The sequence below is a fragment of the Perognathus longimembris genome, chromosome 13, assembly GCF_023159225.1.
Source record: "Perognathus longimembris pacificus isolate PPM17 chromosome 13, ASM2315922v1, whole genome shotgun sequence".
Classification (NCBI taxonomy): Eukaryota; Metazoa; Chordata; class Mammalia; order Rodentia; family Heteromyidae; genus Perognathus; species Perognathus longimembris.
The window spans coordinates 11,286,161-11,312,218 of NC_063173.1; the positions used below are offsets into that span (position 1 = coordinate 11,286,161).

General features: G+C 50.8%; 1 protein-coding gene across 2 annotated transcripts; it reads right to left on the reverse strand.

Moving 5' to 3' along the window:
* Window positions 1-11,983: 11,983 nt before the first annotated feature.
* On the reverse strand, window positions 11,984-25,797 carry Plekhb1 (pleckstrin homology domain containing B1). 2 transcript variants are annotated; one of them, XM_048359825.1, is made up of 7 exons: window positions 25,648-25,749; window positions 23,901-24,053; window positions 22,357-22,459; window positions 21,377-21,416; window positions 18,113-18,217; window positions 13,669-13,768; window positions 11,984-13,314 (listed from the first exon to the last, which is right to left on the reverse strand). In XM_048359825.1, the coding sequence occupies exons 1-7, from the start codon at window positions 25,682-25,684 to the stop codon at window positions 13,178-13,180; spliced, it is 675 nt and encodes a 224-aa protein (XP_048215782.1). In that variant the 5' UTR covers window positions 25,685-25,749; the 3' UTR covers window positions 11,984-13,177. The 2 variants fall into 2 exon arrangements, with proteins under 2 accessions (XP_048215782.1, XP_048215780.1); XM_048359823.1 differs by lacking the exon at window positions 18,113-18,217 and having other exon boundaries at window positions 25,648-25,797.
* Window positions 25,798-26,058: the final 261 nt, after the last annotated feature.

Consider the following 26,058-nt stretch of genomic DNA (forward strand, 5'->3'; position numbering starts at 1 on the left):
GGTGCTGATCAGAGAGCCGAAAGGTGGAGGTGATAAATTTTTAGCTCATAGAATACTTGGGATACTAGGCCTTTTTTAGATGTATTGCTGGTGAATATTTCTCCCAGTTTGTCTTTCTCATTTAGTAACTATGCAGAGACTGTAATTTTGATGTGATCTCATTTGTCAAGTCTCTCCTATTTGCTGTGCCCCTGAAAACATTCCTATATATGCCTGTAAATTCTAATGTTTCTCCTATTCCATCTCACAGTAGTTTCAAAGTTTCAGGCCTGATAAGGTATTTCAGTTGATATTGGGGCATGGTTAAAAAACAAACAAGAATCCAATTTTCGTTTTCCACATATGAATGCTCAATTTTCCCAGCACCAATTATTGAAGAAGCTATCTTTTCTTCACCATATGTCTTTGGCTTCCTTGTCAAATATCAGATAACTATAAGTAAATGGTTTTATTTTGCCAAGCACCTATGGCACACACCTGTAATCCTAGCTACTCAGGAGGCTGAAAACTGAGGATCTTGGTTCAATGCCAGCCTGGCAAGAGAGAGTCTGTGGGACTCTTAATCTCCAGTTAATCACCAAACAAACTAGAAGTAGAGCTGTGGCTTAAGTGTTAGAGTGCTAGCCTAAGTACAAAAGCTCAAGGACAGCACCCAGACCCTGAATTCAAGCACCAGGACTGACACTGTTCCTCCCCATTTCCCCTTCAAAAAGGGCTTATTTCTTTCTGGGTCTTCTGGTCTGTTCCATTGATCTCCAGGCCTGTTTTTGTGCCAGTACCAAGCTGTTTTTGTTACCATAGAGATTGTGATTTTGTGGGTGTGGATATGGGTGTAAGTGTGGCCGAGTATGTGTGTGTTTGCTGGTACAGGGCCTGAGCAATGTCCCAGAGCATTTTCTCTCAAGGCTAGTGCCACTACTACTTTTGAGCCATGCCTCTACTTACGGCTTTTTGGTGGTTAAGTTGAAGATAAGAGTCTCACATACATTCCTACCAAGGCTTGGTTTGAACCAGGATCCTTATACCTAAAGCCTCCTGAGTAGCTAGGATTATAGGCGTGAGCCACCCACATCTGACTTAACATTTTTCTTAAGCATCTAAGTCCTCTGCTCTGCAGCCTGTCATACCTGTAAACAGGCCTCTGTAGCAATGAGCTAAGGGGGACCTGCACTTAGCCAGTGAGGAATTGTGGGTGCCAGTCTTTTATATACAGGAAGCTGAAATAAGGAGAACCACGGTTTGAGGCCAGCCTAGGTAACAACTTGGTGAGATTCTTTCCTAGTGCTGTTGTGTGTGCCTATTATCCCAGCTACAGCAGAAAGTGTAAATGTTTACCTGTAAGAAACTAGAAGTGGGGGCTGGGAATATGGCCTAGTGGCAAGAGTGCTTGCCTCGTATACATGAAGCCCTGGGTTCGATTCCCCAGCACCACGTATATAGAAAATGGCCAGAAGTGGTGCTGTGGCTCAAGTAACAGAGTGCTAGCCTTGAGCAAAAAGAAGCCAGGGACAGTGCTCAGGCCCTGAGTCCAAGCCCCAGGACTGGCCGAAAAAAAAAAAGAAAAGAAACTAGAAGTGTATGTTTTGTTCTTTCTTTTTTGCCAGTCCTGGGGCTTGAACTCAGGGCCTGAGCTAACACTCTACTGCTTGAGCCGCAGAGCCACTTCAGGCTTTTTTCTGTTGTTTTTTTTTTTCCCTTTCTTGTTTTATTTGCCAGTCCTGAGGCTTGCACTCATAGTCTGAGCACTGTCCCTGCCTTCTTTTTGCCCAAGGCTAGCACTCTGCCATTGAGCCACAGCACCACTTCTGGCTTTTTCTGTTTATGTGGTGCTGAGGAATTGAACCCAGGTCTCCATGCATGCTAGGCAAGCACTCTACCGCTAAGCCACATTCCCAGCCCTCAGAAGTGTATGTTTATACAAGGACTTTTATACAATTGTTCATATACTCATTAAACATTAAAAGATAAATGTGGTCAGGTGCTGGTGGCTCATGCCTGTAATCCTAGCTACTCAGGAGGCTGATATTGGGGGATTACAGTAGAAAACTTGCCTGGGTAGGGAAGTCTATGAGACTCTTATCTTCACTTAACAACCAGGAAACTGGAAGTGCCAGAGCACTAGGCTTGGGTGAAAGATACAGAGACAGCGTCCAGGCCCTGAGTTCAAGCCCCAGGACTGGGGGCGGGGGAGGGGGGAGATAAATGTGTAGATACATTATACTAAGTACACACTTTGTAATGCTAAAGAATTGATACAACTGGGAGCTGGTGGCTCACGGCTGTAATCTTAGCTACTTAGGAGACTGAGACCTGAGAATTGTGGTTCAAGGACAGCCACAGCAGGAAAGTCTGTGAGACTTTTATCTTGAATTACCTACCAGAAAACTGGAAGTGGCACTGTGGTTCAAGTGGTAGAGCTAGCCTTGAGCAGAAGAGCTCAGGGACAGCGCCCAGACCCAGAGTTCAAGCCCCACTACTGGCAAAAAAAAAAAATTGATACAGCATGCACAAGTCTCAGAATAACCATACTTACTAAAAAGAGACAAAGTACTTTATTTTTTCATTTATATAAAGAGAATGTGCAAACAGTACAGATCCCTGGTTCTGAGGATGCAGAAACAGTATCAAAAAGGACATGGGGGGTGCCGTGGACATGGAGAGCTGGGACCGCCACTACCAAACGATCGATTGCCACACCCAGCCCGGAAAAGCCCACAGCAGCACGGGACACACACACAATCCAGGACCAGTAAGTTCCCCATTGCCCCCCACCCCCCAAATGGGAGATCAGCTCTGGCAGAGACCCAAAACCTGATGTAGAGCTCATCACAAGGGGACAAAAAAGCTAGAGCTCCCTCCCTGCCCCGAGGGAACAAAAGAGCCCCATATCTGGTGGCTCTGGGACCCTACAGCTCCTGGGAGGACACAGGAGCTAGTAGCAGCAGAGCAGCGCCCAACAAAGTGGCCGGGAGACACTTAGGCCAGTGTCCCCCAAAGCCCCAGCTGTGGAGCCTGAATCTGTCTGCACCAGCCCCCCCACCCCACCCAGCAGGGACCCAGGGTCTGATAGGCATTTGACCACTTGTGGTGCCCTGGTCTCATGGACTTTTTGAACAACAGTCACGGGCTTGCTGGTGTGCAATACCAGCCCAGCAGGGTCACCTGGGCCCGAGCACATGCCCCCCTCACAGCAGAGGCACAGAGAGTCCGTGGGCACCAACCCACGCCCAGACACTTGAACCTGCTAGGAGCCATGCATACCACCCCCACAGTAGATTTGCTAGAGGGCACAAGCACCCTCCAACAACCTGGGGCAGTGCTCCCCCAAAAGAAGCACAAGAGTGCACATGCACGCGCACCCCAGAGGGCCAGCGTGGGTCAGCGTGCTAGTCCTCCAGCAGGAGGATCTCGCGTCCCCCTCCCCCCGCAGGAGTGCACAAGTGGGCAAGCTGCCTCTCAGCAGCAATGCCCATTCTGATAGGTGCATTCTGCACAGGTGGGCAGGGCACCCCTCAACAGCAACATCTGCTCTGACAGACACACTTCATACAGGTGGGTGAGCCGCCCCTCAGCGGCAATACTCAATCTGAGAGATGAGCTCTCTTGACCCACAGCAACTAGAGGGGAAAGAATCAAAGAAGAGAAAAGTCTCAATGCCACACTGAATCAGCGACCTGCGAACTCCCAACAGGAGCCCACAAGGGTCAGCACAACACAGCGGCAGAGCACGGTCCCGCAGAGAAAGCCACGGAACCTACCCACCCCTAACTGCGGTGAGGGTAACCGCCTTGGCAACAACCGAGACGGTCATGTCATGCTCACCCATAGGCCAGTAAGGTTCAACAGCAGAACTCAAACCCGGAGCCAGGACACAAACAAGTCCCTGCTGATGGATAAGTGGGAATCGGCACAAAGCCAAGCCAAGGCTGCCATCTACAAGCCCCTGAAAGTGCAGAGACTCCAGATGCGTAAATCACAAAGAAATATTACAAATTTTATGAAAGGTCAAGCCAACTCGCCAGCTCCAAGAAGTAGTATGACTGAAGAGGAGATGGAGAATAAAAAAGCAACTTGAGGCTAAGATAGCAGAAATGATCGAAGGCCTCAGGAATGAATTCAGAAAACAATTCCAGGAGTTTGGAATGGAAGTCTCAAAGGACCTTCAGGAAGTCAAGAAATAAATGGAAGCAAAAATAGATACAGTCTACTCCATTAAAGAAGACCTTAACATCCTGAGGAACCAAATGCATGAAAAAATAGATTCAAAACACAAATCATTAAAAGAAGAAATTACCACAATGAGAGCTGATCTGGCAACCATAAACAGCTCACTCACCTCAATGCAAACCACACTTGAAGCCACATCACAAAGAATTGATCATCTTGAATCTCAAGTCTCTCTTTTGGATGATGATTCAGCTGATGAGGACTAGAAGATTACCGCACTACAAGAAACTGTCAAACTCCAGGTCAGACTAATCCAGGAGATAGTGGACAGGGAGAAGAGATATAATCTGCATATAATCGGAATAGATGAAGGAAAGGAGCACCAGAGCAGAGGTATACAACCATATACAATAGAATTATTACAGAGAATTTCCCCAATCTCAAAAGGGAAAACCTCACCCAAATAACAAGCATATAGGTCACCTGGCATTCTGGACCCTAGAAGATCCTTTCCCAGACACTAATTAAGGCCTTAGATCTCAACAATAAGGAGCAAATTTTGATTGCAGCCAAAATGAAGAAAGAACTATATTACAATGGAAAAAAGATCAGAATCATGGCAGACCTCTCCACACAAACTTATAACGCACGAAGAGCCTGGAAGAACACAATCCAAGTCCTCCAGGTCAACAACTGCCAACCCAGAATTAGATACCCAGCAAAATTAGAATTTACCTTCAAAGGAAAAACCAGATCTTTCCATAGCAAAGAGGAACTAAAGGATTATGTGAATAAAAAACCAGCCTTACAGCAAATTCTAAAAGGGGAACCCCACCCAACAGAAAACATACAGGACCCCCAGACAGAAACAGAATCTACAATAGCCAGAGCCCAACAGGAAGAGCAGTTCAATAAAGACAAGAAAGAAGGGAGAGGAAACACAGCCTAACAGGAAAATGGAAGGGAAAAAACCACACCTATCCATGATCTCTTTGAATATAAATGGTATAGATTCTCTGATAAAGAGGAGGAAACTGACAGAGTGGATCCGTAAACAAAAAGTTGCTATCTGTTGTCTTCAAGAGACCCATCTTACAGCAAGGGACAAAAACAGGCTCCGAATGAAAGGATGGAGCAAGATCTTCCAAGCAAACGCACCTACCAAAAGGGCAGGGGTAGCCATCCTTGTTTCGTAAAAGCTAGACTTCTCATTAAAATCAGTTCAAAAAGATAAAGAAGGGCACTACATTTTAATACAAGGAAAAATCCAGAATCAAGATGTCACGGTGATAAATTTATACTCACCAAACAAAAGAGGCCCTAATTATGTCAAATTCTTTCAGAACTACAGAATAAGATAGACCCAAATACAATCATAGTGGGAGATTTTAATACTCCACTAAATGGTTAATGCTAAGTAATTGAAACTAATGAATGGGTAGTGCAATGGCACCCAATAGTTATGCAAATGAGCCACACATATTCTGCTTGAGGAAAATCAATTTACTTCCAAACATAATTTGCGTTGAAAGGAAACATCACTTGTACATTGTCCATACTGGCATAAATTAAACTCATCAATTAAAAAAAAAAAAAAGACATGGAAGCCAGTTGCAACTCAGCAGGCTGAGATATGAGAATCTCAGTTCAAAGACGTCCTGGGCAAATAGATCCAGAGTTTTACTGGTTAAATCTCTCCAATTAACCAGTAAAAGTCCAGAGGTGAACTAGGTTTTGGTAGTTCACCCCTGAAACCTTAACTGAATTCAGGAGGATAATTGCTCAAAGCCAGTCCTCTAGGAAAGTCTGTGATATTATTATCTTCATTGAATCACCAAAAAGCCAGAGGTGGAACTGTGGTTCAAGTGGTAGAGCACTAATCTTGAGCAGCTATCAAACCTCAGGCACTGAATGCAAACCACAGAACAAGCACTCCACCCCACCCCAACCCCAAGTAATAAAACCATAACTGGAGGCATGACTAAATAGTAGTGCACCAGCCAGTATGGAAAAAGCCAGGCAAGAAGGCTGGGAATGTGGCTTAGTGGTAGAGTGCTTGCCTAGCATGCATAAAGCCCTAGATTCGATTCCACAAAAAAAGCTGAAAGTGGCGCTGTGGTTCAAGTGATAGAGTGCTAGCCTTTTTTTTTTCTTTGTGCTGGTTCTGGACCTGTATGGACTCATAATTATTTTATAATGAAGTACTACTTTACTTAACCAAATTGTTCTACTTTTCACCATTGAGAGCTCTTTCAGCTGATTCTTTTGCTCCTTTGGCCTGCTTACATTTATTTGTTTTATTATTATTTTGTTTCTATTTTAACCTTTTGTTGTTGATGGTGGGGGTTTTGAGGCTTGAACTAAGGCCTGGGCGCTGTCCCTGAGCTCTTTATGCTCAAATTTAGCACACTACCACTTAGAGCCACAGAGCCACTTCCAGTTTTCTGAAACTCAATTGTAGATAGAGTCTTCCAGACTTTTCCTTCCCCGGCTGGAGAACTGCAGTCCTCAGATCTCAGCCCACTTAAAACTTTTTTGGGTGTTTTTAGTACTGGGGTTTGAACTCGGGGCTTCATGTTTTCTGGGCAGATGCTCTCACCACTGAGCCAAGCCTCCAGCTCAAAATTGGAATGCCCCGATGGCTGCTATCAAGGCATTACTTTTCTTTCTCCATCCTCCAAATTCAAGGTCAATAATTATAATAATGAAGTCTCCTGGAGAGACATCCAATACCTCAAGACATTCATAGGAGATTCTAGAGTTTATGAGCACTCCGAAGGGGTTCTCTGGAGTCATAAGAAAGGCATTCCCATAGAATAGAATGAGCAGGAAGGAGAGGGAACCCCTATCTGGAAACAGTCCCTAGCAAGCATCCAATGTAAGGGGTTTTTAGGGTACTTTGAAGACAAGGGTTCTTGATGTAGGACTCAGTAGCTCTGAGATGGAGTCTTACCTAACTTTGGAGAAGCATTCAGCTGCAAAGATGCTCAATAGATGCAGCAGACCTTCGCAGAATTCCAGATAGGGAATGCTGCTTCTGTTGAAAGCAGGGTGGTCCCAGAAATTGACCTGAAGCTCACCCCTGCCCCCTTCTCCCCACCGTGGGCTGACCATGTCCTTACATCAGATCTATTTTTTATTAAATATTTTACTATTATTATAAAGGTGATGTACAGAAGGTGTTAACATTTCATAAGTGAGGTAATGAGTACACTTCTTTTTGGACAATGTCATCCCTTCAGTCCCAGTTTTTCCTCCTGTCCCTGCCCACAAGATGTGTAGTTCATTTTCAGCATAGTGTCTCTATTGAGTACCGCTGCTGCATTTGTTCATTCTTTGTCTCTCCATTTCTGTTCTCCCCCTTCCCTCCCCAAAGATAGAAAATAGAACAAACAAGACAAAAAGAAAAAACCTTTCCATTTCCTGGAGTTCATTTTGATAAATATTGTTTATATGTTTTAAGGAAGTACTCAACTCCCAAGATGCTCAATATGTGCAGTACACCCTCACCGTCTACAGAAGCAGGGTGGTCCCAGAAATGGACCTGAAGGGTTCCCTCCTAGTGGGCTGACCATGATTTTGACCATGTTCTCACTTCAGGCCTGTTTTGAGAACCTCTGTGGCCCTGCAGTCTCTAGTTCAGGCTCCTTCACTATTATTCCAGTACCCCAAGGGTTTGACTCTGCTGATGCGTTTTTCCACCCTTAGCGCCCTCTAATGCCCCACCACGCTGCAGATATGGTCTTTTTTTTTCTTGCCAGTCCTGGGGCTTGGACTCAGGGCCTGAGCACTGTCCCTGGCTTCTTTTTGCTCAAGGCTAGCACTCTGCCACTTGAGCCACAGCGCCACTTCTGGCCGTTTTCTATATATGTGGTGCTGAGGAATAGAACCCATGTATATGAGGCACTAGGCTATATTCCCAGCCCACTGCAGATGTGGTCTTATCCAGTAAACAAATGGGAATTGACCTAGAGCTGCTTTGGTCTCTGTTTCTTCACCTAAGTCAACAATCCCCATCACACCATAGTTGGAAGAGCGTTTACCTTTTAAAGCAAATTAAGTCAACCATTCCCACAGCCTTTTCTGCCTCACTTAGGCACATACCTGGGTGTTAAGGGTTTCTTTGCATGCTACAGATCAAAGGATCCTATTTGTCACCACCCTGATGATACCATAGGGTCATAGTCTGCCCGTGTCTGAGACAAACACACAACTCCTTGAGTGTAGAGGTCAAGTCTCATTCATTCAGTAGGTAGCTCTCAGTGCTGAATGCCCATAGGGACTCCTTAGGAAAGGAGTTACTAAAGGAAGAGACGTTCTTGCCATACAGTTGACTGTCTTCCAGTGCCCCTGGTCTCCTCTCCGGGACTTGTTCTACCAAGTAAGGAGCCGTGTGGGATTCACACTGATGAGCAGTGTAGTAGGTTGGAGGGGTCATGTGACCTGCTTTAACTACAGATTGTGATCCAGCGTGCAAGACTGAACAATTTGCTTTCCCTCTTTGCAGCTGTTTGTGACAACTGGCCCAGAGTAGTGTGAGGACCTGTAAGGTAAAGTAAGTAGGAGAAGCTCCCGGAGTGAAGATGAGTGCAGCCGTCACTCTCCAGCAGCTTCTTGACCCTTGTTGATCCCACATTCATAGGAAGAAATTTGGATGGCTCAGCTCAGACTCTTCCTACCTATTAAAAAAATAGAGAGAGAGAGATGCCTGCTGGGTGGCTGGTGGCTCATGCCTGTAATCGTAACTACTAAGGAGGATGAGGTCTGAGGACCAAGGTTCAAAGCCAGCCTGGGCAGAAAGTTCATGAGACTCTCATCTCTTAATTGGTCACTAAAAAGCCCCACGTGAGGCTGTAGTGGTAGTTTAACCTTAAGTAAAAGAGTGAGTTCTCGGGGACAGGGTTTAGGCCCTGAGTTCAAGTCCTAGGATCACACACTCACACACACACACACACACACACACACACACACACACACACCTCCTATGATAGCCCTGAGACAGAGGCCCAGAGAGTAGGCCTATTCTCCAAGCCATTAGAGGTGGCTTAATGGTGATGCCACTAGGTAGGCATTTGTAAGGTTCCAAAACATGGCCTGCATTTGATCCACCATGGGATCCTGAGAACACAGGATAAGGTGAGCTCTTCATGTGCTCACAGACTGTAGGGGATGGCTATGCCTTGAAGACCTGGGGCGCCCATCCCACCTCCTTCCGGTTCCGAAACCGGAAGAGAAGCCAAACCAGCCCCCACCTCTCGGTGGAGAGCACGTGTGTCAGGATGGCGCCGGCTGAGCCAGAGGCGGAGCCAAGAGGTCTCAGTCTCTGCAGGAAGTTCTGTGACATCACTGTGATGGACACGCTCTTTAGCCTATCGTTAGCACCTGGCCAGTCCCTCTCCTTCGCGTGTCACTGCTGGTATAAGTGTATTTGCCCTCCCCCTTATTAAACCAGAACACCCCTTGAGGGTTCTCCGAGAAGTCCACGCGCCCGTGTCTTCCTTGGGAAGTATGGGGAGGGGGCAGGACATTCTCGCGAGCACCCGCTGACCGAGGCTATCCGTGGACCTCGCCCCCGCAGTCAATCCCTACTGGCCAGGGGATGCGTTGAGGGCAATAAGGGACCACACGGAAGAGGCAGAGAGGCCCAGGACCTCCACGCGGACGGAGGTAGAGCTAAGCCTGGCAACAGACCTTGGGTTTCTCACAAGGCTGTTGCAGCTATGTTTCTGCCCCTGTTGGGGCCACTTCCTGGCCTTTGCGCTCGATGGTTATTGTCGGGGCTCAAGGCCCCCTCTCCCTACTTCACCCAGGGAGATGTTAATCCCAAATTGTGAAAAAACACTCGGCTTTACCCCACCCCCACCCCGCGGAAGGAACAAAGCGTGTCTTTATGGGCTACCCTGAGTGGAGAAAAGATGTCGAGACACCCCCCCCCCCGAACCCCCTCACGTGTCCGGGGCCGATGCAGGAAAGAGATTTCGAGGAGCCGGTTTGGATGTTCCACCAGTCTCAAAAAACTTTAATCGTGGAGGGGTTTATAACGGTAATGGCGGGCAGGAAGGGGAGGGACTAATTGAATATTAACGATTGGCTAGATGGGCTGTCCCTCAGGTGATGTCACGGAACTTCCTTTATGGGTGGAGATCACAGCCCCCCAAGAGCCGGGTCTCTGGGGTCCCCTCCGCCATGATGGCACGCACATGCTCGCCCCCAGGGGCGGGGGCTGCTTTGCTTCTCTTCCGGCAGAACCCGGAAGATGGGAGTGGCTAGCTTTTACACTGTCCCAGGGCTGGGGGAAGGGCAGCGTCTCAGGAGCTCTCGTCCCCCTTCCCTCATCAAGGCCAAAACTGAATCCCCAACAGTTATGAGCCTGGTCCATGAGTTTTGCTAGCACCCAGCATTACCCATCATTCCTCCTCTGTGCAACCTGCTGTGACAGGAGGCTGCCACATTCAGGCCTTGTAGAGCCTCTGCTCAAGCTGATTCTTCCCACTTTCTGGCTAGAAAGCTTTCCTCCGTTCTGATCACCAAACTCCTACTCATCCTTTAAGGCTCAAGGTGAATTTCTATTTCTGCACCAAAGCTTTCCTCAATTCCCTTGTCAGGGCATGGTATCGCCTCCTCAGAGCACCTCCTGCACCCTGTTCTCTTCCCTCACTGTCTTCCCTCAAAGTTGGTGTCTCTGGACTGCAGTAGACACCTGATATCTTTGCCAATCTGTTTTTATCTGTTAGTCCTACTTCAGTGCTCTAATTTGCCTTTGGGACACCATCACACTCTGATGTAAGCCCTTTTTATTTTGTTTTATTTTGCCAGTGCTGGGGCTTGGGACTCAGGGCCTGAGCACTGTCCCTGGCTTCTTTTTGCTCATGGCTAGCACTCTGCCACTAGAGCCACAGCGCCCCTTCTGGCTTTTTCTATATGGGGGGTGCTGAGGAATTGAACCCAGGGCTTCATGGATACGAGGCGAGCACTCTCGGGGTTTTTAGCCCCCTCCGTGCTCCCCTGACCTGCGGGAGAGACGGGGAAGGCACACCCTGACTGGACAAGCCAAGAAAGGAAAGGGTCGACAGACCACCCGCACCCAGCCCTCTCACCGGAGGACAATCAGATGCGTCTGGGAGTCAAGTCAGCGCAAGATCTTGTCTATTGAGGGGAGCACGTGTAACTTATAAGGCACAAGAGCCAATCAGATCAAAGATCCGCAGGAAGGGGAGGGGTGTACGTGCACCTATCTAGGGACTGTGAGGGGAGGCACGAGCTATCCATAAGGGCGGAAGAGCGGGGGACCAATCCTAGAGGCAGCCAGATTTTCCGTCACAGCCCACAGAACCGCCTCTGGGTTCATCGTCAGGCACCATCTTAGCCACACTTGGCCCCAGGACTGAGAAACAGGCGGGGCCAGCTAGTTGTCTTCCTCTTTCTGATCCAGGTGTGTCCCACACTACCACTAGGCCATATTCCCAGCCCGTAAGCCCTGTTTTAGACCCTCCTTATTCGGACCAACATCATTGATTCAGGTGTCTACAGGAACAAATTTGATTTGGTGACTCTCAGGCCTAGAACTTTGAGGAAGAGACTTGGCTGGTTGTGAACCTCCCAGATTCTTAATCTGGAGCTGTTGAACATCACTCTGGCCTTCAAAGCCAACCCTATAAAAGTGAAAACAAACTAAAATAGAAATGTCAGTGTTTGAGTCCCTGGACGTATGCGTCCCACTGTTTTCCATCCGCTCAGGCAAACAGCCTGTCATGGCCTCCCTTGAATCCAAACAAGGTTTGGGAAGGTTAAGTGACTTGTCTTGAGTTGTTCATCTAACGTGCTGTCACAAGACCCACTGACCTCAGAATCCACCCTGGTCATTACTATACCAGAGAGGGCCTACGTCACAGATGTCGTGGGGAAATGGGCCCTGCGGGAGGACAAACAAAAACAAGCCAAAGCCAGTTCTAGAGCCAATCACATCTTTATTAGTCTCTGCAGCTGAGCCAATGGGGGCCCCATGTTTAGGGAATGTTAGTGGGCTACTGGGCAAGGACGTTAGCATTTCTACTGGCTTTAAGGTGGGAAGGAGGACCGTCTAGGAGACTGCTGGCTGGGCCACCTAAAGGCAGGCACATGAGGGGCCCCCCAGGCTTGTACAAAGGTGAGTCAGGCCCTACAGGGAAAAAAAATTCCATCTTCCTCAAAGTGAGGGAAAAGACAGCTTCGATGTTGACAAGAGGACCGAGCTCCTGGGATCAGAAAGGCATTCCCTGACAGAGGCCTGTTCTAAGGCTAAAGGGCTCCAAACAGCCCACCTGTCCCCTAACTAGGAGCCCCCAGGTTCAGCTCATGGGACCCAGGAATCTGGTAGTGGGACAGGCGGAGCTAAACTCCGAGTGTTTTGGGTACGGGTATAGGGATTACAGGCCTAATACAACAGGCGAAATAGTCATCGTATTTGTGATCACAAAACATCCCTCCATAAAAAGCTTACATATCCCCTTTATTCGACAAGCTCTGTGTCTGGGAGCCCACCATGATCTACCTCCACTGGGCCCAACTGAATTCCTCTTTAATTCTGTGAACACGCCCGGTGCTCACGGCCAGGGCAGTATTCCCAGCCTACCTGGCTTGCCCCCTGCCCCACCTGTTCTAGCCACAGGACTGAGGCAGCTTCTCCAAGTGTTTGTTTATTCCTCGTTTCCTTCCTGGGCTTGGAGTGTCCCCAGGGAAGACCAGCTAGCCTGATCATGTCTCCAGAGCCTGGAGAATTGGGAGCCACGTGAAGTGACGTTGCTGTGTGTGTAAGAAAGTCCTATGTGGTTTCTCACCTCCGGCCTGAGAAGATAGCTTCCTGGGAAAGGGGGTGTGGGGTGGGGTGGAGTCAGAAGGAGTGGGAGGGGTGATCCAAGCCCGGAAGGGACTAAATGCAGAGGAAAGGGCCAAAAATGAGACAAGGCCTTAGAGGATGGGGTTCAGGAGGAAATGGGGTCTAGCGGTGTACAGGCGGGGCGAGCCCCAGGGCTCAGAACCAGCACGGCGACCACATGAGCGAGCCGAGCGCCGCGCCGGTGGCGGCCCCCGCCAGCATGCCCATGGCCAGCGGGGCGCCCGAGCTGTAGCAGGGGTCCTCTCGCACTATCACGTGTGTCACGCCAGGGCCTGCAGAGAGAACCCACAGTGTGTGTGTGTGGGGGGGGGTAGGGGTGGGATGTTCGTAAGGGCAACCCCCCCCAAGCTTCCAGATCCAGGATCTGCTAAAGGCATCTGGGAACTGGGGAGAGAGAGAGAGAGAGAGCTGCGAAGAAACCCCAGGCACCTAGGGGCACCAGCACACTTGAGGGTGGCCACCAGAACAGAAAGGACGCTGCGGTGGCCGACATGCGCCACCAGGGGTCGCTCCCTGCTCAGGAACGGTTCTTAACTAAGCCTGGAGACAGACGGATGAGGTCAGCTCTGGAGAAGGGAGGGCTGGTGTGGGGCCCCGGGGCAGGAGTGGGCAGGCCGAGGACTTACCTGCATAGGGAGGCCCGTAGTAGCTGCGGACGTAAGTGGCCTCGTGGGCATTGGGCGGCACCACCTCGTAGTAGTCCTGGTACGGGCTGTAGACACGAACCTGGGGAGTCCAGCCTCATCAGCTGCTTAGGAACCCCCTGGTCTGGGGTTAGCCCCCAAACTACCCCTCCCCTCCCATTCTCCTCTAGACCCCTCCCGGAAAATCCCATGGCCCTTGCCTTCTAAAACTTGAGCCCCTACAGGATTGCTCTCTCTCCTGACCTGGTCTACTTTGCTCAGACATTTTCCATAGCACCCAACCCTTAACGGTCTAGGGAACTCTCTTTGGAAAACTATAATGGGTTTCTCTCGTCTCGTAGTCACAGGAAGAATATAAGACTCTGGCAGGAAATAAACAGGTTACAAAGAAGGAAGGAGAAGGAAGGGTACAGGTGAAAAGTGGCTAGAGTGACTATTATCAATCATCTAGTGTGTAGCAGGTCCTGAAAGGAGTGTTCACATATGTTATAGCCTCTGATCCTTAAAGAAGACATTATTATTTCCACAGTACCACGGAGCTGGGGACTGGGGCTCAGAAAATAGTCAGGGTCCAGAATGTACTTCCTGTCCCCTCTCAACCCCAGTAGATTTCTACCAAGCCGCTAAAGCCTAGCTAAAAAGTCACCCACTCCAGGAAGCCCTTCGATTTCAGAAAGCTTTCTTCCTAAGTTCTCTGTGGGCTTTGCTAGTGCTTCTTGTTATCTTTTCTCTAGGGCTTTCCTGCTTGTAACCCCCAAAGTGAGCTAACTAGGGGAAAAGGCTCATTAATTTATGTTACCAGTAGGCAGGGCCTAGCATATGACAGGAACCAATAAATACATGCTGGATTAAATGGAAACTCCCAATCCAAACATTTCAGCCATAGGGGAGCTGACCGGAGGGGGATCAGGATCCCATTCTTCCTCTTAGCTCCCCTTCACCCTGTCTGTCTCTCTCACTGGGTTTCCCACCTAAATGGCCCAGTTCCCCCCTTAGGAGTCCAGATGTCTCCAACTCCACTAACTCAAATTGATTGAAACATCTTTCCATCTCCCCAACCCTTTCCTCTTCCCATAAATGCTCCACTGGGCCACCGCTGTGCACTCAAACCAAGGAATCACATTGGCACTCTTGTTTTAAACACTCAGTTGAAGGTCTTGTGATTTTATCTTTTTAAAAAAATTTTTAATGGTACTGGGGTTTGAACTTAGGGCCCTTAAGCCCTACCACTCAAGCCATGTCTCCAGCCCTGATTTTATCTCTTTTTTTTTTTTTTTTTTGCCAGTCCTGGGGCTTAAACTCAGGGCCTGAGCACTGTCCCTGGCTTCTTTCTGCTCAAGGCTAGCACTCCGCCACTTGAGCCACAGCACCACTTCTGGCTTTTTCTATATATGTGGTGCTGAGGAATCGAACCCAGGGCTTCGTGTATGCGAGGCAAGCACTCTACCACTAGGCCACATTCCAGCCCTGATTTTATCTTTTAAATAGATTTTTCTGCCCAGCCTCTTCCAGGTGTGGGAAATATCTAACAGGGCTCAAAATTCAATAAATCTAGGAGCTTTTTTCCAGGCAAAATTCAGTACATCTAGGCCCATGAATGATGTTATAAATATCCAAATGGCTCCTGGCAAAGAACAACAAAACAAAACAAAACAAAAATTGGCTTTGGCAATTTGGAAGCTATGAGTAATCTTGAAAAATCACTTTTCAGAGGAATAATTGAGAAGCCGGACTTCAGAGGCTGGAAGGGCTGAGAGGTGAGGGATGGAACCCACATGTTACAACATTTCTTTCATGAAGTCTAGCTATAAAACAAGTTAGTTCTCCAAGCACAATTTGTGATTTCAAGTCACCATGTCATTTCCCTGTGATAAAACACCTTTTCACCTCTTAACTCAGGTACTTAATTTGTCTTTTGGACTCAAACTCAAATGTTTCTCTCCTTCAATATGAATTCTGTTAGGGACACCATAACCCTTGGTTTCCATCCTTGAGAGCAATGACCAATGACAAAAGATTAGTTGTGTCCTTTTATCTCTCCAGCAGACTTGGAGACACCTCAAGTCCTGACTGAATTTAGCAAGTACCTAATACATGTTTATTGCATTTAGCTCTAGTGGCTCAAACTACAGGGCCAAACTGGAACTAAAATCCCCAACTCTGAGATGCAGTTCAAGAACAAACAATCCGGGACAGCAATACAAGAGGCCTAGATAAACAATTCTGTGGGATCTCAGTTGTAAGTAACTCTACTTGCTGCTGTGTTCTCTCCCCAGGAGTGATCCAATAAGACAGGGTCAGGGCTCCATGCCCAGAGGATTGGAGAGATTTAAGCACTCAGACCCAATTTTACTGTCTGGGAAGTTGAAGTCCAAAGCAAGGCCTCTACCTGCCTGGCAGTGGCGGTGAGTCAGCGTTGTGAGACTGTGGAGAAGGTGGAAAACACTGCCTCATGTTCCTCTGGGGCACCCGTTTCTACCCTCCAGGTTTGGGATGCCCAGAAGTAAACTCAGAGATCACCTGACTACAGGCAGAGTTATCCCCAGAGACCTTAAGGACAGAACTGGAGGACTTGATTTCTGATCTTAACCTTTTCCAAGATCCAGGCCTTTTGTGGGTGGGACAGCAGTGACCAATCAGGGAGTGATATGCAAATAACCCCCTTCACCTAAGACTAGAGTACTGACTGATGTGTAGATTGGGCATGGGGAATGCCTCTGGCTTGTCGCAGATGAACTGAGTGACAAAGATGGGTCAAGTTAACCCCTTAGAGCCTCTTCAGCTTTCCCATTCTGTCAAAAGTCTTTCCGGCCCTGACCTCTCCCAGAGTACGCTGGGAACCCAGCAGAACACAGGTATACAGCCACATGGCCCAAGAGCGGCTGACTCCGTGGTTCTGCACTTGACCATCACTGGAAGCTCTTTGTGTTTCTTCCTCAGTGTTGAGGATCAGCAGAGCCTGAAGCATGCTGAGCAGGCACTCTACCACTGAACTACACTCTCAACCCCACAGAAGAACTTTGTAGGGCTAGGAGTGTGGCTCAGATAGGGTAGAATGCCTGCCTAGCAAGCATAAAGCCCCGAGTTCAAACCTCAACACTAACTGCTAAGTAGAAAGTGCTTGACTAATGTGTGAGGCCCTGCGTTCAGTCCTCAACACCACAAAACCAAACAACAAAAAACCCTACAGACTTCTGAAAGAGGTAAATATGAACAGTGGTTGTCATTTTAAGTCACTAAGCAATTCTAACACATGCATGGAGTACTACTGAGAATGAAAAGAATTCATGGTTGATCAGAAGAATAAAGGTATTTTCATTGCAGTACTAGGATTTGAACTCAGGGCCTCTCACCTGCTAGGTAGGTACTGCACCATTTGAGTCACTCCCTCGGCTACAGGTTTTGGGGGTGTTACTTTTTGCCAGTCCTGGGGCTTGAACTCAGGGCCTGAGCACTGTGCCTGGCTTCTTTTTGCTCAAAGCTAGCACTCTGCCACGTGAGCCACAGCGCCACTTCTGGCCATTTTCTATATATGTGGTGCTGGGGAATCGAACCCTGGGCTTCATGTATATGAGGCAAGCACTCTTGCCCCTAGGCCATATTCCCAGCTCTGCTACAGGTTTTGTAACGGGAACTCCCACTGTCACCCATACCATGCTGGGCCCTGTATAGAGCATTGGGCCTAGGCCTAAATCCTGATTCTGAGAAAATGTAGGGGAGAGACTGACCCACACTGCATTATAATATGGCCTAGTAATGCCACACAGGGGTTTACTCTCTGGTTCATTCATCTGTTCCTTCTTCTCTCCCTCCCATCCCTGGTTCAATGAACATTCTCTGACACTTACACCACCAGGTCGCAAGGTCGCAATAGACTGCCCCCCTCACTGAGCACTAACTGAGCACCTGCTGCACACCCAACCCGGAGCCAGGCTCCCAGGAACAGAGCTAACCAGACCTGGTCATTGTCTCAGAGGAGACTGTAGACAAGTAGGACTGAACTGACCTCCAAGTCAGGCAGAAGGAAGGCAGTGCTGACTAAGCACTTGTGCCCTTGGGGGCTGGGGGCGGGGGGAGGGAGAAATGGTGCCTGAAATCTAGGAAATCCTCCCTGAGGAGGTGACAGCCTCTGAGTGGGCTTCCCACGCGTGCTCATGAGTGTGTCATGTGCACAAGGGAGCTCCGGGTTGGGGCAGCAGAGAGAACCGCGTGCGCCATGGCTGGGATTGGGGAAAGCCGGAAGGTGGAGGATGAAGGCAGGGCAGAACTCAGGGGTGAGAAGAGGCAGCGGGTAACCTGGGTCCTGAAAGGCGGGGGGGGGGGGGCGTGGGGGGGGTCTGTGAGCAGGAAGAGGAGGGGACAGGCCGTGTGGGAGGCTCATCGTGGGGGCCGGAGCGGAGGCACGGAGGACTGAGCCAGCACTTACCCAGATCCGCCTCTCAACCTTACAGGGGCTCCACGCGCGGCTCACGCACCTGACCTTGGGGCAAACCCGGCGGCTCCTGGGTGGGACCGTGGCTCCGGCTGGGGCCTGCTCAAGCCACAGAAACCCGAGAAGGAGGAGGGGAGGGAGGGAGGGAGGAGTCAGGCCCTCTATACCTGCGGATCCAGAGCTCTTACCAGGCCCTACCAGGCCCCTCTGCCAGCTGGACTGGGACAGCCGTGTGTTTTCTTCCTCTAAGGCCCGGTGTAAGGGTGGCAGGGGGTTCAGAGGGGTGGGGGGTGGGGGATAGCTGCCCAAGTGACAGAGTGAAGACAGCCCCGCAGCCTCTTTGCAGCTGGGACTCCCAGGCTGCCCTGATCTGTCCCCCTGCCCCCTGAACCACCCCCCAGTCTTGCCCCCGGCCGAGTGCCCTGGTACTGCCAGGATCAGGGACTCCCCTTGGAGCGTCCAGACTGAGGAGGGTATGAGCCTACGGCATGAGGATGGAGAGAGTGCAGATCATTCCGACGCAGGCACAGGGACAGAGAGAGCCACGGACACCGAGATGGGCAGACCTGAGTACCAAGCCCCGGCCCAGAGGGATGCGAACCTGAGGAAGGGAGGGAGGAAGGGAGGGAGGAAGGGCTGAGGGCGGGGCCGAGAGAAGTGGTCAGCACAGCAGTGGGTGGGGGACATGCACAGGAGGGGCAGGACAGCTTCATAGAGTCACAGTGCAGAACGGTCAGCCCTCCCTCACCTTCCTTCCTTCCTTCTGCCTGTCTTCATGGGACTGATTAGCTCTGCTTAAGAGACTCGAACTCAGAGCCGGGTGAGCGCAACCTGGGTCCCTCTTCATGAAAGATCCCTACTCCAGACTTCTCAGTCCTGACTTCCTCTGAGCTGCCCTCCACCCGGAGGCCAGATTCCAGGTCCCTGGAAGCCCACGTGCACACGCACACACACGCGCACACACACGCGCACATCCACTCGCATACAAATGCCCACGCGTCCTTTTCCTGTCTCTGTGCACACAGCTCCTCACACAGATGTGGCCTCCTCCCGAAATCCAATGTCTAAGCTAGATGCTGGTGGCTCACATCTGTAACCCTAGCTGCTCAGGAGGCTGAGATTGGAGGAACGCTACGCGGTTCAAAGCCAGCCTGGGCAGGAAAGTCTGGGAGACTCTAATTAATTACCAAACACCACAAGTAAAGCCATGGCTCAAGGAGTAAAATGCTCACTTTGAGTAATAATTTAAAAAAAAGCTCAGGGACAGTGCCCAGACCCCGAGTTCAAGCCCCAAGACCAGCACCAAAATAATAATATCATTATTATTACTACTAATAATAATAATCCACTTCCTTGGCTCCAGTACAGGTTCATCTTAAACTTAAACCCGTGAGAATTTGACCAAGGTACTTCCTTCTTTGAACCTCACCTTCCCCATCTATAAACTGGGATTCATAACCCCCCCCCCCCCCCCGCAGCTCTCCCCTGCCAGGGTTGTTGGAGGATGAAATGACATAACGATGCCAGGTACTGGGCAGGTGGGAGCCCATACAGGTTCCTAAATACACCCCCAATCCTTGGCTACATTACGTGTTTCTCTAGATGGAAGAGATAGAAGGAGCAAGCATAGAATCTTCCGGAAAGCAGGTAGAGGTGAGGGCCGTGCTAGGCCCAGCAGCTCTTCAAACCCATCCCTCCCTCAGTCACTAAGCTGTCTTGATTGCATTCCCTAAGTGATCGTCAGCCTGTCTCTACCAGCAAGGCCTTCGTCTGCACCTGTTTCTTGGGCACTGTCCCAGCCTCTGAGCTGGTCCCTATGTGTCCATTCTTATCCCCCTCCAGTCCATTCTCTACCTACCAGACTGATCTTTTTGATTGTTTGGTTGGTTTGGCTGCTGTTCTTAAGCTCTCAAACTTGCTGTTGCCCTGTTTCAGCCTCTAGAAGGCTAGGATTAAAATGTGCAGTGCCATCTGTGCTCCGATTGTTCTGAAAATATACAAATGCTTGCCTATGGGCCCAGCTACTTAGAAGGCTGGGATGGAAGGATCTTAGAGGCCAGTACAGGCCAAGTTAGTATAAGACCTTACCTGAAAAACAAACTAAAAGCAAAAGACTGGGGATATAGCTCAAATGATTGAGCACATGCATGAGGCCTTGAGTTTAATCTCCAATACTGGAAAAAAAAAAAAAAGAAAGAGGAGAAGAAGAAAATAAGCATGGGGCTGGGAATGTGGCTTAGTGGTGGAATGCTTGCCTAGCATGCATGAAGCCCTGGGTTCAATTCCTCAGTACCACATAAGCAGAAAAAGCTGGAAGTAGTGCTGTAGCTCAAGTGGTAGAGCACCAGCCTTGAGCACAGAGAGGCTCAGGGACAGACCCCTGGCCCTGAGTTCAAGCCCCAGGACCAGCCAAAAAAGAAAAGAAAAGTGTGATCTGACCTGATCATGCCATTGCATTGTTTAAACATATCCCATGGCTTACTAGTGCTCCTAGCAGAAGCCAATATCCTTAAACAGCCCACAGGCCAGGCCCCAGCTCCCCCTCCCCCCCACGCCTCCTTCTGAGCTCCAGCCACCCTTGTATTCCTTCTGTTCCTCAACTTGCCAGCATCTGAACCCCTGCCGGGGCCTTTGCACATGTCGATCCCTCTGCCTGAAAGCTCATCCCCGCACCTTTCACTCAACTTTTGTCTACCCTTCAGGTCTCATCTCGAGCCTCCTCTAAACTCCCACTTGGGATCAAGTCGCCACAGGGGGTCATCTACTGCATGTCTGAGTGGTTAGCTACTGAAATGGAATTATTAACTAAGTAAATTAGTTGTACCACAGGAAGCTTTCCTGTCTAGGTTCATTCCAGGAGGACAGGGCCCACCTCCCTTTGGCTTACTTATGATTTCTGGCCCAAGTGTCCCACACATTGGAGGACCTCAGTAAATACTTGTGTAGATGAGTGAATGTTAGTCCTGCCATCGGCGGAGGACGACAATAATCCCAGGCCCAGAGGACTGTCGTGAGGAATGACACCTGTGCCTTGCCTGGCCACATAGTAGTTGCTCAATAAAAGGTCCTTCCTCTAGCTTCCCCGCTGCTCCTCCCTCCTCTGAGCCCCAGTAGGCTTGTGCACACTCACTCACAGGGCCTCCAGGGGCTTGAGTCTGCACAAGCCTCTAGAGACCAAGAAGACCGAGTCTGAGTTACCCATGATTCCATGGCACACAGGATTGGGGGGGGGGGGGAGCGGAAAGGGAGGGAGCTCACCGGAGTGGAGTTCGCTTCCAGCAGTGCTGTCTTCCACGCTCTGCAAAAAGCAAATGCCCAGACCATGAAGAAGGGAGTTCAGGGGAAGGGCAGTTGTGGGGTTCCCCCCCTCCATGTTCTAGACTCTCCTCCCCAACCCAGCCTCTCGCACCTCCCTCAAGTGGACAAAAGCGACCCTCCCTAGCCCCATCATGGGGATGGACATGAGCTAGGCTGATGGCTCTGGACCACAGTCCTTTCCCTCTAGGAGCTCGGCGTTCATCCTCTATACAGAACACAGTTGTGCATGGGGGGGCTCTCCGGGGCTGGTCCATTCTGACTCGTGTCGGCGGGTGCTCTAGCTGCAACCCACCTCCACACCCCAGTCCTACAACAGCCCTGCAAAGCTCTGCCGCCAGAGCCTCAGGAATGCCCCGGGGCTGGGGACAATTGGGCCTTTCTTGGTTGCCATGGCGCCTGGCTGGGAGGACAAGGCAGCTCTGTGCCCTGTGCCCACACCCTTCTCTCTCTCTCCTGGGGGGGGGGGGGTAAGCCAAGCAGCTAGGCCAGAGGGTCGGAATGTGAGGAGCTGGAGGTTCCCCCCGCACCTGACACTGGGGTACCCCTGCCTTGGACACGACCAGCTGTATCTGCGGGCAGGTCCGGATCAGCCCTGAGGGCCCCCCGGAGGAGCCACCGGGCTGGGGTACCACTTTGCATCACCCCCGTGGGTGATGCTCACCTCCCGTGGGGATGAATTCCCGGGAGCAGGCACCTGAGGGGGGTGTGCACACTTCTGCCTGCACACCCAGAGCCCACCCTAGGCCACCCAAGGGACCCACGAACCGTGTGCCACGACAGTCGTCGGGAGCCCTTCACAACCGGGTTCTTTGGACTTGGTCTGCTCTTCTTACCGGCGGGGAACCGGAAGTGGCGGAGAGGAGGGAGCGCGCGGTGTCTTCCCCCAGCCCCGACCCCACCCTCCCTCCAGAGCCACTCACACGGCGTCATCGCGGGTCTCTGCACATAGGTGCAGGCGAGAGCCCTCCCGGAGGTTCACGGTCAGCAGGCCGTCTCGGCTCCGGCCCTCCGGGGGCTGCACGTCTGGAGGAAGACACACATCCGCGTGGTTCCCATGAGCACAGGCTGCAGAGCCCCGCCCCGAGAACCCAGCCACAAGAGCAGGAATCCACCCAAACCGGCCTGGGCTACACTGTGAGCTTAAGGCCAACCTGGGGCTGCACAGCAAGACCCTACCTCAAAAGACAAAATGAGGGGCTGGGGTATGGCCTAGTGGCAAGAGCGCTTGCCTCGTATACACGAAGCCCTGGGTTCGATTCCCCAGCACCACATATATAGAAAATGGCCAGAAGTGGCGCTGTGGCTCAAGTGGCAGAGTGCTAGCCTTGAGCAAAAGGAAGCCAGGGACAGTGCTCAGGGCCCTGGGTTCAAGGCCCAGGACTGGCAAGTGCTTTGGGTCTTCGCTGGTCATTGCTAACTTCTGAACCTACACGCGTTCTTTGGGTTCTGCTGTATCGTTGTCTCTTTCTCTCTCCGTTTTGCCAGTACTGAGGCTTGAACTCAAAGCCTCGCTCTCACGCAGCTTTTTTTACTCATAGCTGGTATTCTACCACTTAAGCCATTTCTGGAGTTCAGGTTTTTCTACTGGTTGACTGGAGATAAGAGTCACATGGGCCGGGCACCAGTGGCTCACACCTGTAACCCTAGCTACTCAGGAGGCTGAGATCTGAGGATTGCGGTTCAAAGCCAGCCCAGGCAAAAAAGTCCCCATGAAACTCTTATCTCCAAAAAACTACTCAAAAGAGCCAGAAGTGGCGCTGCTATGGCTCAAGTGGTAGAATGCTAGCCTTGACCAAAAGAACTCAGGGACAGCATGCACCACCCAGAGTTCAAGCCCCAGTACTGGCAAAAAAAAAAAAAGAGTCTCAGATTTGCCTGCCTGGGGTTGGCTTTGAACCAAGATCCTCAGATCTCTGAGTAGCTAGGATTATTATATGAGCCACCAGTGCTTGCTCCCCAGTATGCCCCCCCCCCCCCCCAGTATATGAGCCATACCTCCAGGCTCTTCTTGCTGGTTAATTGGGTATGAAGTCTCATAAACTTTCCTGCTTGGGCTGGCTTCTAACCGCGATCCTCCAGGTCTCAGCCTCCTGAGTACGAGGCTTACAGGCGAGAGCCACCCACCCTGGGCTCTGTTGAACTCTTCTAACCTTTTCAACATTCCCATCTTATTGGCTTCCTAAGCACGTCTCTCAGTTACTCCATGACTGTGGCCTGAGGCTTGACTGAAAAGTCAGATTTGCTGTGTGACTCTGGGCCCCCTTACCTGGATTCATCTTCACCCTAGAGAACAGGGGCTGCGTATAACGATTCAATTTCTTGATCCTCAGCTAACTGACCTACGGTTGCAAAGGCCTAGAAGTGGCGCCCCGTGGAAACATCCTGAGAGTGGCAGAGCCTTCCAAGGGCATGGGGGACAGGGTCCCCAAGGCCACAGTGCGCTAGGGGAAGGGCTTCTGCTCACCATGACACTCTTGGCCGACCTTGATGTCCCGGACGTTGAAGTGGATGAGCACGCGGTCCTCTTCATCCTGTGCTGTCTCGTCGTGGTAGTATCCCAGTGTCCCATCCATCCACAGGGCAAACCAGTTCCTCTTCCAGCGGCGGAGGATGGAGCCTGTGTGATAGTCCAGCCCCACCAGGGGGGGCTAATCTCAGAGCCTGTTGGGGGCCAGATGGGTTCCCAGAGTCCCCAGCCCTGGCCCCAGTATTATGACCTCTTCCTTGGCTTCCTGAAATGAAGTAGGCCTCCTGTCTTGCTCAAACCCTCCATCCTACTGGCCTAATCCACAGCAAAGTGACGTTGACAAATGGCCGCAGGGTAGAGGAACAGCCTGATCCAGGGGCTCCCAAGGCAGCTGAGGTCTCTTCAAAGGCCAAGGCCTCTCCCTCTTCTGAGCCTCCGCTTGCTATCCTCTCTAGCTTTGGTGACATACCTGCCTCTGCCGTCAGACTGGGGAATTTGTAGCAGCCCTCACAGGTCTTAAGCTCCAGCAGGACCAGCATTCAGTGCTGACAAAACTGAGACTATGTGGGTACAGGGGACATGAGGGGGTCCTGGCCCCAGGGGTCACCAGGATAGCTTCTGTTCAGGTAATAACTCTGGCTCAAAGAGCTTCTGGAAGCCGGAGACATTTTGCAACTGGAATTAGAAGAGGGAAGGGCCGACCCTAAGAGCACAGACTGGATGGAGCTTTATGGATTCCAAAGCACAGGGCATCTCTCATTTTCTTCTGGGCTTTGTTCTGTGTCCAGCTTGGATTGGGGATGCTGTGGACATATGAGGGTCAAACGCAGTTCCCTTGTCCTGTGGAGCTCGCCATCTAGGGCTGCCATGGGGGGAGGGGGCTGGGTTGGCCAACAGGCAAAGACAGCGGCATTGCAAGTCGTTGTGGGGGCTGAAGCGGAAGGATGGCTCTGACCCAGCTCAGTGCTACGGGGGGGGGGGGGCAGATTGGAGGGGGTTAGAGAAGACTCGTTAAAGAAAGGGACGTGTGGCTCACGCCTTTAATCCTAGCTACTCCGGAGACCGAGATCAGAGGATCAAGGTTTGAAGCCAGCATGGGCAGGAAAGCCTAGGAGACTCTATTTGTTTGTTGGTTTGTTTGCCAGTCCTGGGGCTTGAACTCAGGGGCTGGGCACTGTCCCTGAGTTTCTTTTGCTCAAGGCTAGCACTCTACCCCTTGAGCTACAGCGCCACGTCCAGGTTTTTCTGATTATGTGGTGCTGAAGAATCAAACTCAGGGCTTCATGCATGCGAGGCAAGCACTCTACCACTAAGCCACATTCCCAGCCACTAAACTTCAAAAAAAAAAAGAGAAAAAGCTGGAAGTGAAGCTATGGCTCAGAGTGGTAGAGTGCTAGTCTCGAGTACTCAGGGGCAGTGCCCGGGCCTTGAGTTCAAGCCCCAGGACAGGCACCAGAAAAGAAAAGGAAAAGAAAGAAAGGAAGGGAGAGACAGAGAGAGAGACAGAGACACACAGAGAGACAGAGACACAGAGAGAGACAGACAGACAGACACCTGGGCTTGAATAATAAGTTGAGTTTGTCAAGCACCAGGATCAAGAAGGACACTGGGCAGAGAGAAGAGCGCAGAGTGGAGGAGAGAAGATCCTGGAGTCTTGAAGAAGGAAGGGGTTCACCCCACTCCCCTCACCCCTGCCCCAGGACAAGGTACAGGACACACAGGGCTTGGTCCCGCGGTCACTCACTCTGTCTCCACAGCCAGCCGCCCCTCACCAGGGCCATTTCTTCAAAAGGACTTTCCAGGGTGTTGTCGGGAGGGACCTGGCGGAGGAGCAGCGACACACAGGCTCAGCAGAGCCGCTCCCCGAAGAGAAGCCCCTAGTCCTGTGCTCCGTGGGGAGCCACCCAGGAGACTGGGGCCCGGTTAGTAAACAAGCCTGAGCCAGGCGGCCTGCATCTCCTCCCCAGGCTGGGCTCCGGCTGGAGAATGGGAGCACTGTCCTGGGAGGTCAGCAGGGCAGCGCTGGGCGGTGGGGGCGGGGAGCGGGCGCTCAGATGCCCAGTCTGACTCCCAGAAGCTTGGCACGCCCTGGTCCCTCTGGCCTGGCCTGTTGCTAGATCCTAAAAGTCTACAGGACAGAACAGAGAAGAGGTTG